The sequence below is a fragment of the Abramis brama genome, assembly GCF_963993115.1.
Source record: "Abramis brama genome assembly, chromosome: 21".
Classification (NCBI taxonomy): domain Eukaryota; kingdom Metazoa; phylum Chordata; class Actinopteri; order Cypriniformes; family Leuciscidae; genus Abramis; species Abramis brama.
In genome coordinates, this window is record NC_139983.1 from 7206706 (window position 1) to 7223883 (window position 17178).

General features: G+C 36.5%; 1 protein-coding gene across 3 annotated transcripts in view; it reads left to right on the forward strand.

Annotated features, from left to right (window-relative positions):
• Positions 1–17178, forward strand: part of tiam2a (TIAM Rac1 associated GEF 2a) — a 108832-nt gene that overhangs the window by 45543 nt on the left and 46111 nt on the right. For 2 of the 3 annotated variants that reach the window (XM_084096044.1, XM_084096043.1), the window contains exons 4-9: positions 5403–5868; positions 5983–6152; positions 7010–7234; positions 10307–10492; positions 12293–12439; positions 13139–13183. In XM_084096044.1, coding sequence (XP_083952170.1) covers positions 5403–5868; positions 5983–6152; positions 7010–7234; positions 10307–10492; positions 12293–12439; positions 13139–13183 — 1239 coding nt within the window. The remainder of the gene's footprint in view (positions 1–5402; positions 5869–5982; positions 6153–7009; positions 7235–10306; positions 10493–12292; positions 12440–13138; positions 13184–17178) is intronic. The other variant, XM_084096045.1, reaches the window with a different exon arrangement.

The following is a 17178-nucleotide window of genomic DNA, read 5'->3' on the forward strand; positions in this document are numbered from 1 at the left end:
TCAATGTTTAGTTACACAGGTCTAAACATTATTTAATATAATGTTCATACTGACAAACTTGATAGAAAATAGTAAGAGTCATTTTATTGTGAGTCGTTAGTAAGTAAGTCATGGCAACATATGTTTTTACATTACTTTAACTCATAAAATAATTTAAGCAATTTCTTTCTTTCATAAGTTATACGGGATTCAACTTGATTTTTTAAGTCAGTTTTAATAAAATTTAAGTTGAAATGACTTGGACAGCCAATTTGATTATACTTAATTTAAAGCAGCAACAGAAAGTTTTTAAGTTGAAATAAGTGAAATATTTTTACAGTGTAGTTTTTATAGGTTGTTGTTTTTTGCTGTTTTGAAACTTGAAACTTGTTGGTAATTTGGAGTGCAGTTTTCATACTCTAGCCTACGCTTTGCCCACCGTGTTTTATGAAGGCCCACTCCCTTGAACATTACTGGCCTCGCCCCTGACATAAGGTGTGCCATTTGGGACGGGGCCAATGTCTAGTTTACATTTTTACGTACTTTACTTATACCTGCCCAGTATAGCGGTGAGCAGTGAGATAGCAGGGAGAAAGATGCTTTTAGCCAATCATAACAGTGTGCTTACTCATTCGTTTTTTCACAATTCCTAATCATATCTAGGAATCTAAATATCTTAGAAACTTGGTTGTGGGCTCATTTGACTCAAGCCTGTAAGCAGCCAACCCAGAAGATCTGACACATTTTCTTTTTCACATTTTCTCATTTTCACACCACTTAAACAGGGATTAAAGTTCTCTGTCGCTACGATGGATTTGTGTCATTTGTGGAGAGACCACACACTGTATATAGTGATGTGTCGTTTGTGAACAAAACTGAACTAGTTTTTGAACTAATATTTTAAGTGAATGACTCTTTGTTTACTTTCATACACAGACTCACATTTCTCGTTCACTGAAGACTCTCTATTTTGAAGTATGTAACTTCTTTGGTGGCTTGTCCTGCCTGTAAAGCATGAGCCAGTAGTTTGCTAGCAAAGTGTATTTGATTGGGTTGGACCTACTAAACGGATATGTCCAGTTCCAATAAATCAGTCACTGAACTAGTCAGCGTTTACTCTGTTAGTGAATGAAATAAGAGTCAGACATCTTGTTCGTGAACATAGATCAATCAATCAAGTCGTTCTTGTTCACAGCAAAAACAGAATGAATACATTTTTCAATGTAATGTGTAAATTCTTAACGTGTAAATTTGTTATGACACTGACAATATATTACAATACCATAAATACATTTATGAAGTGTATTTTAGACTAATATTGTCTTGTTGTATAGCCATGCTCAGCAGTTTACACAATGGAGAAAATAGATACATTTTTGTTGTCATTTATTTGGAAAACGCTTTGGAAGACCTGAAGGACTATCTGGACAGTCAGGCCAGTTCTGCATTGTTATCATGCTTGTGCCTTTAAGTCTTGCCAATTTAATCATTCAAACGATTTTGAACCATTCAAACACAAGAAGTCTTGCAAGAGATATCAATTCTGTACTCGAACCACTTGAACCACTGACCTGACCGAGCCAGTAGAGAAAAAATTCCTTAGCGTTGAGCCCTGATAGGTTTAAAATCGTGCACACATTTTAATAAACTGTTGCATTTTAGTACAAATCAATGCAATGACTCACTCATAACACATTAAAGATGCTCATTTGTTGCCACCTACTACTGGAAACGTATAATATCAGTAAACAAATCTGAACTAATCTTTTTGGTTTCAAAAGACTACTTTTGAAATTGAACAAACTGACTATAGAAAGGGTGAATAGAAAATATTCTAAAACATTGTCCCTTAAAATGCTGTTGGTATTGAGTCCCTAAAGAAACGTTTTTCAAAGTCAGAAGATTTTTTTTTTTTTTTTGCTTTAATCCCTGCTCACATTTTCTTATTTTTTCACAAATGATATTGTGATTTGCATTTTTATGCAAGTTTTTTGTGTTTTAGCCACATGGTTTATAGTCAGTGCATTCCTTTAGTGCAAGTCTTGACTGTTACTTGTGCCAGGTGCCACTGCGGGCATTGTTGCTTTGCCAGGAGCACATGTAGGGCACAATATTGAAAGCTGCAAAATGGCAGTTCAATGAGACCGCAAACCCAAGTTTAGGTTTAGTGCTCTGAAGATGATGGATATTCGTCGCAAAAGCAGTGCTTGGTGTTTGGTGAGTTCAAAAAGGAAGCATGGGAGAATTTCTGTTAATGGTGTTGAAGAAAGCAAGGAGTCGATTATTTGAAGATTGAATTGGAGAAAGACCAAAACCATGAGTACCTCATTTCATAAAATAAGTGTTACATTTACTTTGTAACATGTAGGGCTATTTTATAGGCTATATTAATTCTGATTAGATCTTATATACATTTTATTGGCTGAATGTGTATGTAACATGTAGGGCTATTTTATAGGTTATATTAATTCTGATTAGATCTTATATACATTTTATTGGCTGAATGTGTATGTACATTTCAAAGTCTTTTTCATTCTGCCTTACTATAATACTCATAGCCATCATTTTATTTTTGTAATCTTATATGTTTGGGGGGTTTTACCGTCAGTAGGGAGATATTTCTGTTCTGTGGCTTTTATGCTGCATTTGAAGAGTAAGAGTAGAATAGCTATTTTCTGTGGAGTCGGTGTCTGTAGAAGGTTTTTTTTTTTTTTTTTTTTTTTTTTTTACTAACAGCCATAACAACTCTGGTATTACTCACTTCAGACTTGTAATATGATATGATACAGTCTAGTTCTTCTTTAATCAGCCATTCAAAGTGACTGGGTTTTCTTCTGCTCTTATCATAAGCAAGCAGTGAATTGTTTTTTTAACTAAAGGCATTTTAAGTGTAGTAATCTTGACTAAAACAGATATACAGCCATGAAATTTGACTTTAAAGTCATTTTAGCAACTTAGTACGGATTAGCTGCTGAGTAGTCAAGACCTTATTCAGAGCACCGCCATGACAGGTATGAGAGCGAGACTGTGAGGGATAGACTTACTGTGTTTTTAATGGCATCCAATGTAAAAAGCTGTATAAAGCTCCTAGATCACTTTTAATTTTCCACAACTCATTTTGTCTGGGTGATTTTGTCTACTGAAATTCCTTGGAAATATATTTTTGCAGTGTTTCATCAGCAGAACGATCCTAAAACACATCAAATAATAGTACAAACCACTGACGAGATGTCTGACTATCCCTCATAGCCTCGCTTTCATTCCTGTTAAAAATAAGGAATGGCGCAAAGATGGCGCTGCTGTGAATAAGATCTATTGTCAATGACAAACTTCATGCCAACTTTGTAATAAATTATAATGCAGCTTTTTGATGTAGATTACTGAGATCAGAAATGGATGAAAATACATTATAGGGGATGGAAGATAGAGTGACCTGGAATGTGTGCTGAATAAAGATTTGGCTCTGGACAACTTTATTAAAAATAAAATGTTTGCCGATATTGAGATAATCATAACTGTAACTATGGCAATCTAAAATGTATTATTATGAACCAGTCTATACACTTCAGCTAAGAAACACTTTCAGTCATTTTTACAATTTGACAGCGTCAAAGACCATTTGGCAGAACTCGAATCTGCCAGACTGCCTGGTAAGATCATCGCCCTCTGGATCACTGGACAGCTTCAATATAGATACATAATCTGTGGTATGTCATGTCAACTTGTTCATTTATTTAACTTTAGGAATTCATGTTAAACAATATTTTAAAAATAAGTTTCCATTCTCTCATAAATTTCCACGTCAAGTCAAGTCACCTTCATTTATATAGCGCTTTTAACAAAACAGATTGTTTCAAAGCAGCTTTACAGAGATAATAGGAAATTAAAGTAACAGAGATTATTTTGGCTTTACAGCAGCTCTAGAATAAAGTTATTGTCCAGCTAAAGTTAGTTTTGATTGATCGATTCACTTCCGTTGCAAAGATCATAGTTATTAACTTAGGGGCCGCTAACATGTCACTGTTCTAACAAAAAACCCTTAACGCACTCCGGTCGGCTCATTTGCACAACGACAGTGCTTGGTGGCTCGAGAACGCAAACCTTGAAACAGGTTCCAAGGTGCAAGTGTTGAAAAATTTGGAAAAACGTTATCATCTCCGCGTAAGCCCCAAAAACGTGAATCTGTGAAAACGCTGATGGCGTGCACATGCATATTACGTGTTTATTCTATAGGTATGCGCGTTTGAATATATATGTGCACAGGTGCGTAGTCTTTCTTTACAAATTGACCTCAACAAATGACTTGTCTGTCCTTAAAAATTCATAATGCCATTCATAATGCCACGTGAATGCCAGAGCGCAGCTGTAGTGTAAAGTTTTACACAGTGTTGTTGGCACGTCTGAACCCTTGTGTAATTAGTGTCAGTTGCTAGAGATGTGTTGAATTTGAAGGATGCTCGAGAAGGATCCTACCCAGATTTATTTTGAAGTGCGCTCCTCGTAAGAGCAGAAGGGAACTGATGATCTTATTAGTGGGATTTTCAAATGACACCCCTTTAAACAATATATCTACTACTATGGAGGAATGGGCTTTCATTGTTCATAAATTTGTGTAACATTGTGAAAATCTGCGCTTGAGCTTACTCTCACACGGGCTATAACTAACTTCCTGTTATTCTGGGGGTTTTTTGGGGTTTTTTTGTGGTTGTTGCTTAGTTTTACTATTGCTGTTTTAAAATACCTTGGGTCACACTTTAAGTAGCCTTAACTACTATGTACTAATAATAATATTTACTGTGTAACTACAAAATTCCCACATTTACTGATAATGAGTTTGAGGTATGGTTAAGTTTAGGAGTAAGGGTAGGAAAAGGTATTAGTTTTATTTAGGTTTTGGGGTAAAAGTTTGGGTTACGGTTAGGACTAAACTTCAAATTGGTAATTAAATGCATGTACTTTAAATTGAATTACAATACACTAACATTTATGCACATAAGTAAACTGTATCAATGGTTAGTAGTTATGTAGTAGTTAGGCCACCTAATATAAAGTGTGACCTTATCTTATTGTTTCTCATAATTGTTGCCACCTACCTGAATGATACCTCAAAATTGAGGTAATTTGTGTTTCTATGGTTTTCTGCTGAAAAACCACTCTGAACTGTAAGAAATGAATAGCAACTCTATTAAAATGCTGTGGCAAAACATTTGCATAAACATTTGAACCACTCATATTTTCTTTAGAATATTGAAGAAAAAATGACCAGATTTCAAAATCGATGCTGAATTTTGTGCTATGTACAAGAAACTGTTGATTAATTGTTTTAAAAGCTGATAATTTGATAGTAAACAGGATTTGAGCTCACATTTCAGCATAAATATAACCTCATGCTCATAATATTTCCCCTTTACTGTTTGTTATAGGAGCCCAGATATAGCGAGTCCGTCGATTGCTTTGATAGTGGTGTGGATGTCCTCACTGCAGATACCAGCTCTCCCTCTCAGGTCTCCAGCTTTAAGACTCTCCCCAACGGCATGTCTCAAACCCGCTCTCACTCTCTGACACTGAACACCTGCAGCGGCTCTGCTGGTGCCCTTCATTCGGGGACTGATGTTTTGCGTCAGAACATCTACAAGAACTTCATGAGGGAGTTGAAGACTGGTCGTCCTCCAGAAGACTGGTGTGAGAGCTCCTCAGAGGAGACAGAGAGCAGTAGTCAGGAAATCCTAGGGTCTCTTGAGCAGCTGGACTTGCTGTTTGAGAAAGAACAAGGTGTAGTTCGGCGGGCCGGATGGCTCTCCTTCAAGCCCTTGCTCACTGTACACAAGGACCACAAACTAGAGCTAGTGGGCCGTCGAAAATGGAAGCAATTCTGGGTCACTCTAAAGGGTAGGTATGCCATGATTGCTGTAACTACCACTGTGATTTACAGTGCCACTCACTTTTGTGCAGTAAAGCAACTGCTTGAACTGATCAATCATGGCAAGGTTTTTTTATCTGCAGGTTGCACGTTGCTGTTCTATGAGACCTATGGAAAAGCCTCTTCAGAACCAGAGTCTCCATGCTATGCCTTGTTAGCAGAGGACGGTGTAGTCCAGACTGTTCCTGAGCACCCCAAGAAAGAGAATGTGTTCTGCCTCAGTAACACCTATGGTGATGTCTACCTTTTTCAGGTCAGTTAAAAACCTGAGCTTACAAACTCTTGTTCATTTCACACTGGACATATTAGTGGATTGGAAGCAGTGCAGAAGCTGCGTGTTTGCAGAGCGGAAGCAATGTGCCGCAACTGAAGTGGAGCTGAAGGTGTAGTCCTCTAATGACAGCATATGTCCCTTTCTCCCACACACTCACCCCATATAACCATAGAACATGTCAAACCATAAAACAGGCTGTGCATTGCAATTTATATGATGAAAATACTTACTTTAAATTGTTTTAGCATGCTCTTTGTGTTTTTGCAACTCAACTGGGAATAGTGTGTTTTAGTTATTTTGATGGTACTAACTGAAGTGAGAGTAGATTCCTGTATAGTGTCAGGCCATTATGTTGCTGAGTACCAGCCACTTGTTTGTTGTTGTTGTAAGAATGACTGATCATTTTTGATGTCTTAGTCTTAGTTAGCCAGACAATCTCTTGCTATTCCAAATGCTGATTAGTGCAGTGTGTAAATAAATAAAAACTACACACATTACCTGTCAGTAATGTTTCTGGTAGAATAAATACCTTATGATATCAAGCATAAACGCTTAAATGCTTGAAATCTGTTTTTTAGACAAATACAAAGTGGGGTCCAAAAGTCTGAGACACTGACAGTCTAGGCCTCATAATATAATTGAAAATGCATACATTTTTAGGAATTTGAAAAAATGTAAAACAAAGTAATGTTGTTATTATATAAAATTAAGTGATGCAAAATTCTGCAAAGATTTCTAGGTCACTAATAAAATAACCTTATTTGTGATACTGATACAGTCATTTCTATGTATAAAATGTAACATTTCCTTCCTTGCATGTTTTTTTCCCACTCTAGGCCTCCAACCAAACTGACCTGGAGAACTGGGTAACTGCCATTCATTCGGCTAGTGCGTCTTTGTTTGCGAAGCGCTACGGGAAGGAGGACACACTGCGTTTGTTACGTGGGCAGATCCGTGGTCTTCTCCAGAAGATCGACATGGATGGCAAGATGAGGAAAATGGCAGAGCTGCAGTTGTCCATTGTTGGTGACCCAAAAAATAGAAAGGCTATTGAAAACCAGGTAAGCAACCAATCAAGTTAATTTGGTGTAACACCGTTATGTAGTCCTTTTTTATTTCAGCTATGCTTGATATGTATGTACTAATAAGTGAGATATGTCGAACAAGGAAAGACAGAAAAGTGCATGAATTTCTTAAAGGCAATTAAGGTACACATGTGATGATTTTACCATTAAGTTTAGTGCTTTTACCAAGTCATTATGTTAGGCTTTGTGGTGAGATGTGTATGTGTTGACAAGGTTAAGAATTTACTAAGTTCCCCGTTTTGTCTTAAACATTGGGATTAATCATTGAGAGCTTAGTCATGTTAACAGAAGGCATGTTAATCTTACTGCCACATACCGCTTTAGAGGTTGCATGACCCACATAGCTTTAGTTGACCAATGGTATTAGTAGTTTTCTCCCACTGCCTGATAACAATCAAGGTAATGCTTCATGGGAACCTCTGAAGTTGATGCAAAGGTCAAAGGGGGAGTCAGAGGGGTGCCAGGCTGGATGAGGGATTTGGAGAAGGGGAAGAGGTTAGAATGGCCTGAGAAACTGGACTACTTTGAAGTCTTGTCTGTCTCCACAAGTCAGTGCCAGCTGGGCAGTTTAAAGTCTCCACTGACCTCCCCTCACCCTTCCTCCCAAACTCAAGTCTTGCTCATGTCTTGCATCCACTGCAACTTAACTAAACATATGCCTTTTAAATGAATCAGGGAAAAGGTCAGATAAACAAATGAAAGAGAAATCTGTAGAACTACACATTTAGAACTAAAATCAGAAATGTTGCCCATCCAGAAGTAGTAAGCATTGCTTATTTATTTCAAATACATATACCTCAGAAGGCAAAAAGAAATTTGGCCAGACTCGTGCATAATCTAGTTTACTTATTGTGTCAAACTTCTTTCAGAAATTTAGTGACACGAAGCAGTGTAAAATATCAATTTTTATACTAAAAAGTATCAATCTTCATTATAAGCTCATTATCAACCTAGTACCTCTCAATTGCAACTTTGTTTCAAGTCTAAGAAGTTGTCACTGACTTCATGTCAGTGAGTATATGTACACATTTGATGTTTGTGTGTCCTAATGGTCTCGTGGGAACATTTCTGGTGAGCGTGCCAGGGGTTCTGGGTTCTAATCTGTCTTCGTATAGCTTGTTCTTTTTCTTTTCTTAAACAAAAATGTTCATCAGTGATTGTATGTCAAGAGCATGGACACATTTGTGTGCATCTTGTTTTGTGATTTCACCGTAACAAATAGAGGGACTCTGCTCCCTACAACAGCGTCAGATTGAAGCGCTCGTCTGTATGTGAAGACTGTGCATGAGCTGCGAGAGAACAGAGGCAACACTGTTCAAAAACAACACATTCCAGCGCCAGATTGCCTCTTATTTAACACAAACTAACTAAATGAATACTCTTCTAGACAACTGGAGATGTTTCCTTTGCATTAGGTACATCCATGCCGTGAGATGTTAAAAAAAGTGGTGGCGACAGAATCGACCCTGGCAAAAAAGTGGTGGGGACATGTCCCACCCGTCCCACTCGCAAATTAAGCCTATATGCATCAGACAGTCAATGAACAGACTGTGTGAGAACTTTCAACTATTATATCTTCACCTAGTCAACACAGGTAGCTATCAGTTGATGCGGTATCAAATACCCTGGGACACAATTAGAACAAATTTCTCAAACAGGTTCCAAGACTTAGGCGAGCTAGTGTGTTCTTAATGGGCTCTGAGCTACAGCAAACAGGCCTCTCTTTTTGTAGTAATGGGAGGATGCCGGTATCCAGTGTCACACTCCTAAAACTGCACTCCTGTGTTAGGGTAAGTTCCCATGACTTATGGTTACTTATTCCCATGACCCATGATTAACAACACAGTGTCTATCCAGCCTCATTATACTTGATTTAACAGTGTGGGGTTGAGTTGGTAGGATTTAATAAACCAAAAGCCAAGAAACTGTAATGGCACAGTGTCTCTAGACTCATTGCCAGTGGTATGAATTGATGCTGAAAGCCCAAATCAAAGCATACAGGCTACACACAAAAGTAACATCAATGCCAAAGTGCCGTTATTGATTAGCTGCAGGGTTTGACATTAACTTTTTTGCTCGACCCCCTGTGGCTAGTGGTTTTCCAAAGTTTCTAGCCACTCAGCATTTTCACTGGCCACAATTTTGACACCAATTCCATGGGGGTAAACTGCCATATAGATATCTATACATATATGGATATCAAATGAAAGCAGTGAGTGATGGAGGAGGGTTTGTGTGTCACTCGCTGTCGGAGAGATGAGAGAGAGAAAGCGCAGCTGGTATTTTGTATCATTCTGCTGAAAATGAGTATTGAAAGCATTTCAGATATTTCAGTATTGATATGTAATGAAAAATCTATATTTTTTGACAGCACTACATTGCACTTTATGATTTCAGATGCCTCTTTAAAAGACTACATTTGAAAAATGTATATATTCTATAAAAAAATTCAATCCAAAGTGGCTAGTATGAATGACTGCTTGTATTTATTTTTCATAAAAATAATGAGTGAACAATATACAATAATACAATTATTGGTGTAGATAGACTTTTATTAATTGTGGCCTCAGACGGTGTAGAAAGGGCCTGTGATACATTAAAACAAAACAAACACTTGTCATGTTACATGTCAGACAGACACTCTCTTCCTGTTTAAGTGGGAGGTTCTTGTCTGCAATATTGACCAGTCTAGTTGAATGTCTAGCTTTGTGAGATGAGTGTTTTTCATCTGCAAACTGATAATGTTCATAGAGCTGTGACTAATGGCCCTGGCATGTTCTTTTTCCTTCATCTGTTTTGTCAAAAGAGCAAAGCATTCAATCCAATTTCCCCTATGAGATTTTATTACAAAGTATAATGGCAATTGAAGATTGGAGGAAAAAACTCCCTTTATGCCCCAGTCACATCTGAGAGCAATTACAGCCCAGAGATCCATTACTCATGCTGTTTCTGCCACCATAGATCACAGATGATTCTTTTGAAAGGAAATTTGTTAACTGGTGGATGCAATGCTCTTCCTCACCAACCATTTTTTAAATTTGTGGACAGATCCAACAGTGGGAGCAGAATCTTGAGCGCTTCAACATGGACCTTTTCCGCATGCGCTGCTACCTGGCCAGTCTGCAGGGCAGCGAGTTACCCAATCCCAAGAGCCTCCTGGCCACGGCCAGCCGCCCAACCAAAGCTGCACTGGCCCGACTGGGAATCTTCTCCGTCTCCTCCTTCCATGCACTGGTTAGTATCCTTGAACACTACAGTTACAGCCCACTTTTAAAGTGGTTCCGGACATTTTTTTTTTTTTTTCATTTTCTCCATGAAGATCTAAAAAAAATCACAAGTTGAATCACAACTTTGCCTTCCAATGAGCTTTAAAACAAAGTTTGCAAAGGTTTATAAGTAATAAACTACTAAGTATTTATCTACATTTATGCACATAACTATAGAACCAATTCTTAATGCGCATGTGAACGCCATCAGCGTTTATCACAGGTTCGCGTTTAAAGTCTGTGTAGAGAGAATGGTGTCGTCTTAGCGGCCCCTAATTTAATAACAAATGATCGTTGCGACGGAAGCGAATCAATCAAAACTAACTTTAGCTGGAAAATAACTTTATTAAAGAACTGCTACAAAGCCAAAACAATCTCTGTTACCATAAATTATACGTTTATCTCTGTAAAGCTGCTTTGAAACAATCTACATTGTTAAAAGCGCTATATAAATGAAGATGACTTGACTTGACTACTCATCCTATAAATTTACAACAACTCATATAATTTACAGTGAAAAAACGTAAATTGACATTCCCACAATTCCCTGTGTGACACTTCACATTTGATGTATTTTTGTTGAAATAACTGTTTCTTCATAGTTTTCTTCGTTTTTTCTAATCAGTTATGTACATTAGGGTGTTATGTTACATTTAATGTTGTTAAATTAATGTTTTTGCATTTTTAAAATTTCATGTGTGTTACCGTGATGGTGTTTAATGTTTGTGTGAATGACACTGTGCAGCTTCTATAGTATTAACTTTCTTGTGGAAGAGCTGCTTGTGATGAGCTTTGATTGATCATGTGACTATCATCACCGCTGTGATTGGTGGTTATCAGTGTATTATGGTACAAAACAGATATTAATACTTCAATAGGACGGTAAATTCACATTATATCAGATAATAAAATACGGTTTATTACTGTAAATTTTAAGTTAAGTCTGTAAAACCAAAAACGGGTTGCTACCGTATTTCTGACGGTAAAGTTCTGGCAACCACAGCTGCCGTTTTTTTACCGTAAAAATGGTTCAAATTTAAAATTTAAAATTAAAATGGTTAACATTTTTATAGTGTACACTCTATTTAAGAAATATTTGCATGTATTTACTGTATATATATTTATACATAATTTATATTATATATAAATATTTTATATATAAATAACAATTTTTTCTTAAATATATACATGCGTCTGTATTTATATGTACAAAATAATTATACACAGTACACACACATATATTATGTAAACACAAACTTTTATTATGGATGAGATTAATCGCGATTTAATCGTTGCCCAACACTAAAATTTTTTGATTTAGAGACATTTATAATAAGATTAAAATACAATATATTTGCAGTTTAATTGCAAAATATTCACATATATAAGTTGGTTGAGTGTAGGGAGACTTGATTGCCATGTGCAATGCTTCATGGGAGTCTGTATTTTCTACTGAGCTCTTTTGGCATGATTCTCATTTCCATGGCGACAGTGACTTCTCTGATCGATGGATCAAGACTGTGGGTAGTCTAGTTCTTCATGGGGAATTCAGCTATTATACACTTCTTCTTTTTTTTTAAATGAAGTTGTGACAGGTTTATACATTATTGTTAAAAATGAATGGGACTGTTGAGATAATAAACAGTTGTGCTCTAATCCCAAATTCCCAATGCCCTTTTCATCTGAAATTACTGCAAGCGGATGCCATTTCCAAAACTGAAATACTTGCCTAGTTACCATTAATGCCAATCTCTCTGTTGCTCTACAGATCTGTTCCAGAGACGAGGCCACAATGCGAAAGCGTTCTCTGTCTCTCTCCTATCGAGGTCGCAGTAAGAAAGGGGTCTTTTCATCCCTGAAGGGCCTGGATACTCTTACGAAGCGAGGTCATGAAAAGAAGCCTTCTGTCTCTCAGGTACTGCACTCACTCTGTCTGATTTAACCAGTCGTGACCGTGTGCCGTTACACCAATGCTCATAGCACATTTGCATATCAATTTTCCTACCTTTTTATGTTTTGAAACTCATGCGTCATGCTGGTGGGAAATTCCTCCCACAGGTGTAAATAACAGGACTTTGATAAATAAAGACTCTAAAGGTAGTAATTACAGAGCTGACGGGATTAAAAATGTTGTTCTTTCTCCCATCCCCACCTCCTTTCTCAGAAATGCACCAAGATAATAAAGGGGCTATTTTAGGATGTAGGGTTTCATTTCTGGTTATCAAGTGTAAAGCCTTGCGACTTTGATGAAGCTGATGATGTTTCCTCCCTGTTGAGATGTTTCTGCACTGTGCTAATAATGGTGGTAAATCGGCAGTTAAGGAACTGCACTGGGCCGTTTGTTTAAACCCAAAGAGGGGTGACCCATGAACCGGAGAAGTTTATAGATTTCCTGTCATGACCGTGCCCTTGAGCAAGGCATTTAATAGCAGGTTGTTGCAGGGGGACTGTCTCTACAATTAGAGCACTGTGTTGTTTGGAATAAAAAGTGGCAGCTAAAATGCTTGCTTTGTTGAGTTTGTTGCACTTCTTTGCCACCCAGTAAACTTCCTTAGTCTGTATACAAATGGAAAATCCCTAATTTTTTTTCTTTTGGCTTTATCCCTGTGAAAAGGATTTCAGTGATTTGAGCTGCTGTTCTTACAGTGGTCTTCCTCAGGTAAGGGATGCTGGTTTGCTGGATCACATGTAGTATAGCATGGCTCCTTGTAGAAATATAGATGCTTCTAAAGTTTGACCCCTTGTTGACCTGCAAAAAATAGCTATATTCCAAAACCTAGTGAGCTACCTAGTAAGGTTGCTCCGATTGATCGGGCGCCGGTCGTTATTGACCAATAATAATTTTATGTATTCTGATCAGTGGTCTCTATAAAGGCCGATCAGAAGAGCCAGATAACGCAAGACTTGCTAGACATTTTCTCTATGCGCAGCTAAAATTGCTTCACAACATGCACTGGTCTGGCAGTTCTACCAGATGTTTGAAAATACATTTGCAACGTCTTTGGAGACATTACAACAACAGCAACCCTACACCAATGACAGCAAGAAACTAGAGCTGTGATATATAAGAGCATTTTTTTCCTTCACAGCGGTGCGCTTTCATTCCTCCCTGAAAGCCCAAACTTAATATCCAAATCAGCTAGATCAGTGATTGTCATGAAATACAGTCTACTGTTGCTAAACTGCAGGACGTGCTCCATAATAAAAAGTAGGGATGCACCGATACCTTAGTTTTACGAGTACAAGTACGAGTACATGAGCACAGTATCGGACCGAAACCTGAGTACTGGTATCGGTATATGTAGAAACCCAGAAATATGTCAAAATGCCCGACTTGGTGAGTATTCGCTTAAACACAGTCGTTATGTTTAAGTGAGCATAAAAAGCTGTGAAATAAGTTGCATGTATAACAGTATGTTGGATCCGTACATTAGTTCTTAAAGTGACAGCAGCCTAATATTCCTGCTGCAGTCTGTGTCAATAATGTTAATCAAACAACACAAGACAAAGAGAAAACGCTCATTGCTTTTTAGTAGATGTAGTGGGAATAATCTATATTTTATATTAGGGAAGAATATGCAGTGTTTTTACATTTGCTCACTTTCCATTGATAAATACTGTTCTGTTTTTTATTTATATTATTTATTTCACAGCAATGCTATAAGAGAGGGAATGGAATATGTTGCACATGTTGCTTGCCAATAAATAAAGAGTTGGCAATTCATGATACTTTCTGATAATTTTTTTTATATGATCGGTATAGGTGATCGTAACGACCAATACTGCTTCCAGTGATCATAATCTGTGATTGGACAAAATTCTGATTGGAGCATCCTTGCTACCTAGCTAGAAAACATTTTAAGACGTCATAGATGTGACTCCAAGAGCTTGTTCTTCCAAGAGCTTTCTTTTCTTTTCTTTTTTTTACCTCATTTTGGCCAACTTCTAAAGCAAATCGCCTACTGTATATGCTTCTCAGATCAAGCAATTCCAGAATGTATTGCAATGAGCTCAGTGGGAATTTGTTTTTAATCCGAAAACAAAAATCAATACTAAAAAATATCCATTGAAAATAATCTAATAAAAATGCATTAGGAGTACCTTGGTGAACCAAACTGGCTCTTGCATCGACTAGATCTCCAAATAGTATGCTAAAATATTAGAATGTACTATAAACCTTTATAAATGTCTAAATTGCTTTTTATAGAGTAATGACCTGGAATGTCCATAAAGATAATAAATGGAAGGTTGTTTAGGATAATATTACTGCAACCTCTAGAAATCAAAATCAAATTATTATATGCAGTATGATCTAATTCACAGATTGTATTGCATTATTTGCATACCACTAAAACATTTTCAGAAGCAAAGATCTTCCACTCCAAACTGCCAGATTTGTTAAATAAATGTTTTCTGACATTAAATATATTATTATAAGCCTATATACTGTACTTTAAGGTTGAAACACTGCAGTGACCATAAAAAGAAAAGAAATTACACTGAAGTAATCGACACATGTTGTTATATGTTCGAACTTACAGTATAAAATGCCACTGAAAACCAATTCCAGGAGCCAAATTTCTGCCCTTAATAAAGAAAAGTGAAATCCTTAATTTCTGTTACTAAATGAATCCTGTAACATCTTGGTAGAATCCAGTAGCGGAAAAAAAAACAAGAAAAAAAAACAAGTATCCAATCACTGAAGTCCCTGTCCCTCCCTGACATGTGACGTGTAATGGGAGATCCTGCCAGCTTGGCGAACAAGCCCCATTTTCATTTCACACCACAGAAGGCAGAGGTGTGGAGACAGACAGAGGGAGAAATGTATGAATTATTAAAAGCCATATGTGGTAAATTGCAGCCTGCTATACTCTACCCCGCAGGGACACACAGATGGTTGCTATAAGAGCCCTATGATAGTTGCTAAATATTAAACAGGCCAACCTTTTGCTAAGGATGCTGCGGCAGCCATCAAGTCAAAGTGTCTTTTTTATCTGTTTCTTCCTCTTTGTCTTTCACTTAGTTTTGAGGACATCAATCAATCTTTTAGCCCATGTTTGTTTTCACTAATTAGCTAATCATTAGTTACTCGTCCTTGACATTAATCCTGTTTAGCCTTGGGTTTGACAGTTATACATTTATATGTATACTATGTCGAAAGTTTGGTCAGTAAGTTTATTTAGTTTAATTTATTTATTTTAAAAAGAAAGAAATTAATATCTTCATTTAGCAAGGATGGATTAAGTTGATCAAACGTAACAATAAAGACACAATTTTACAAAAGATTTCTGTTTCAAATAAAGGCTTTTCTTTGAATCCTAGGAAAATTAGCAGCAGTTGAAAATTAACTGTTTTCAACATGGATGATAGTAAGAAATATTTCCTGAGCAGCAAATCAGAATCTTAGAATGATTTCTGAAGGATCATGTGACACTGAAGATTGCAGGAATGATGCTTATAATTCAGCTTTGATCGTAGGAATAAATTACATTTTTAAAAACGTATTAAAATAATACAATTTAAATTACGGTAACTGTTTTATGTTTTGTAGCACAATATAACTGTCCTTAATATATTTTTAATAAAATTAAAAGCCCTTAGTGAGCATTAGAGATGTTTTTTTTTTCTAGGTTTTTCAGAGTCAATGGAATTTTTTTCCAAATTTTTACCCAAGATTTGCGGTCTTTATTATACAATAAATTGATTTTAAAAAATTCCTGACCAAAACAAAAATTATCTTTCCCTTTATTCCAATTTAGACATAACATTACCTTGAAATTATGAGTAGCCTATCAGCATTGTTGTTGCCAATACCTATTTTACAAAGGTAAAAATCGTTGAACATTTTTTGGTCGAATATTAAATAAACTAGAAACAATGTATACCTTGATTAATCTCATTATAATGGCCGGGTGATGGTGCTAAATGCCCTCGATCTTAGGCACAATAAGCTGGATGGGAGAATTCAAAATACAAAAATACATCAAATAATGTACACTTATTGATTGTGATGAGTTTTTACAATTAGTTTAATGATTATGAACAAATTAGGTTAACCATGGAAAAACAATAATTGCATTAATATAACATCAGTGAAACTACAAAGCTGACACAAAAGTATGTATAATTATGATGTAAAGTTACCATGACTCTTTTTTTTCTAAAGTAAGCTACAAAAATAACATGTTTCTGCCACACATGGTGTAAGCTACAAAAATAAAAGTAGCGTATATGACAGTTGCACGGTGTAATATGCAGTGTTGTGCAAGTTACTTCCAAACTGTAATACATTATACATTACGTGTTACTGTTATTTAAAAGTAATTCTTTACCTTACAATATTACTGTCTCAGAATTGTAATGCGTTACATTACTCCTGTATTACTTTTGAGTTACTTTAACCAAAATAACTACAGAAGTAGAACTTAACATTCTAAAATGACTAGGGCTGTAAAGATAAGCGATATGAAACCGCGACACTCAGATTCATGAACCTGTGTCACAGTGCGCGAAGGCAGAATCACGACACACCCCTACCAGCTCCCAGAGTTAATCCTTCCCGTCCAGATCCAAATTTACCACATCTTTAAATTACTATTAGTATTTTTTGAAATTAACATTAAAAAATACATACCAACACCACAAAACTAGTTG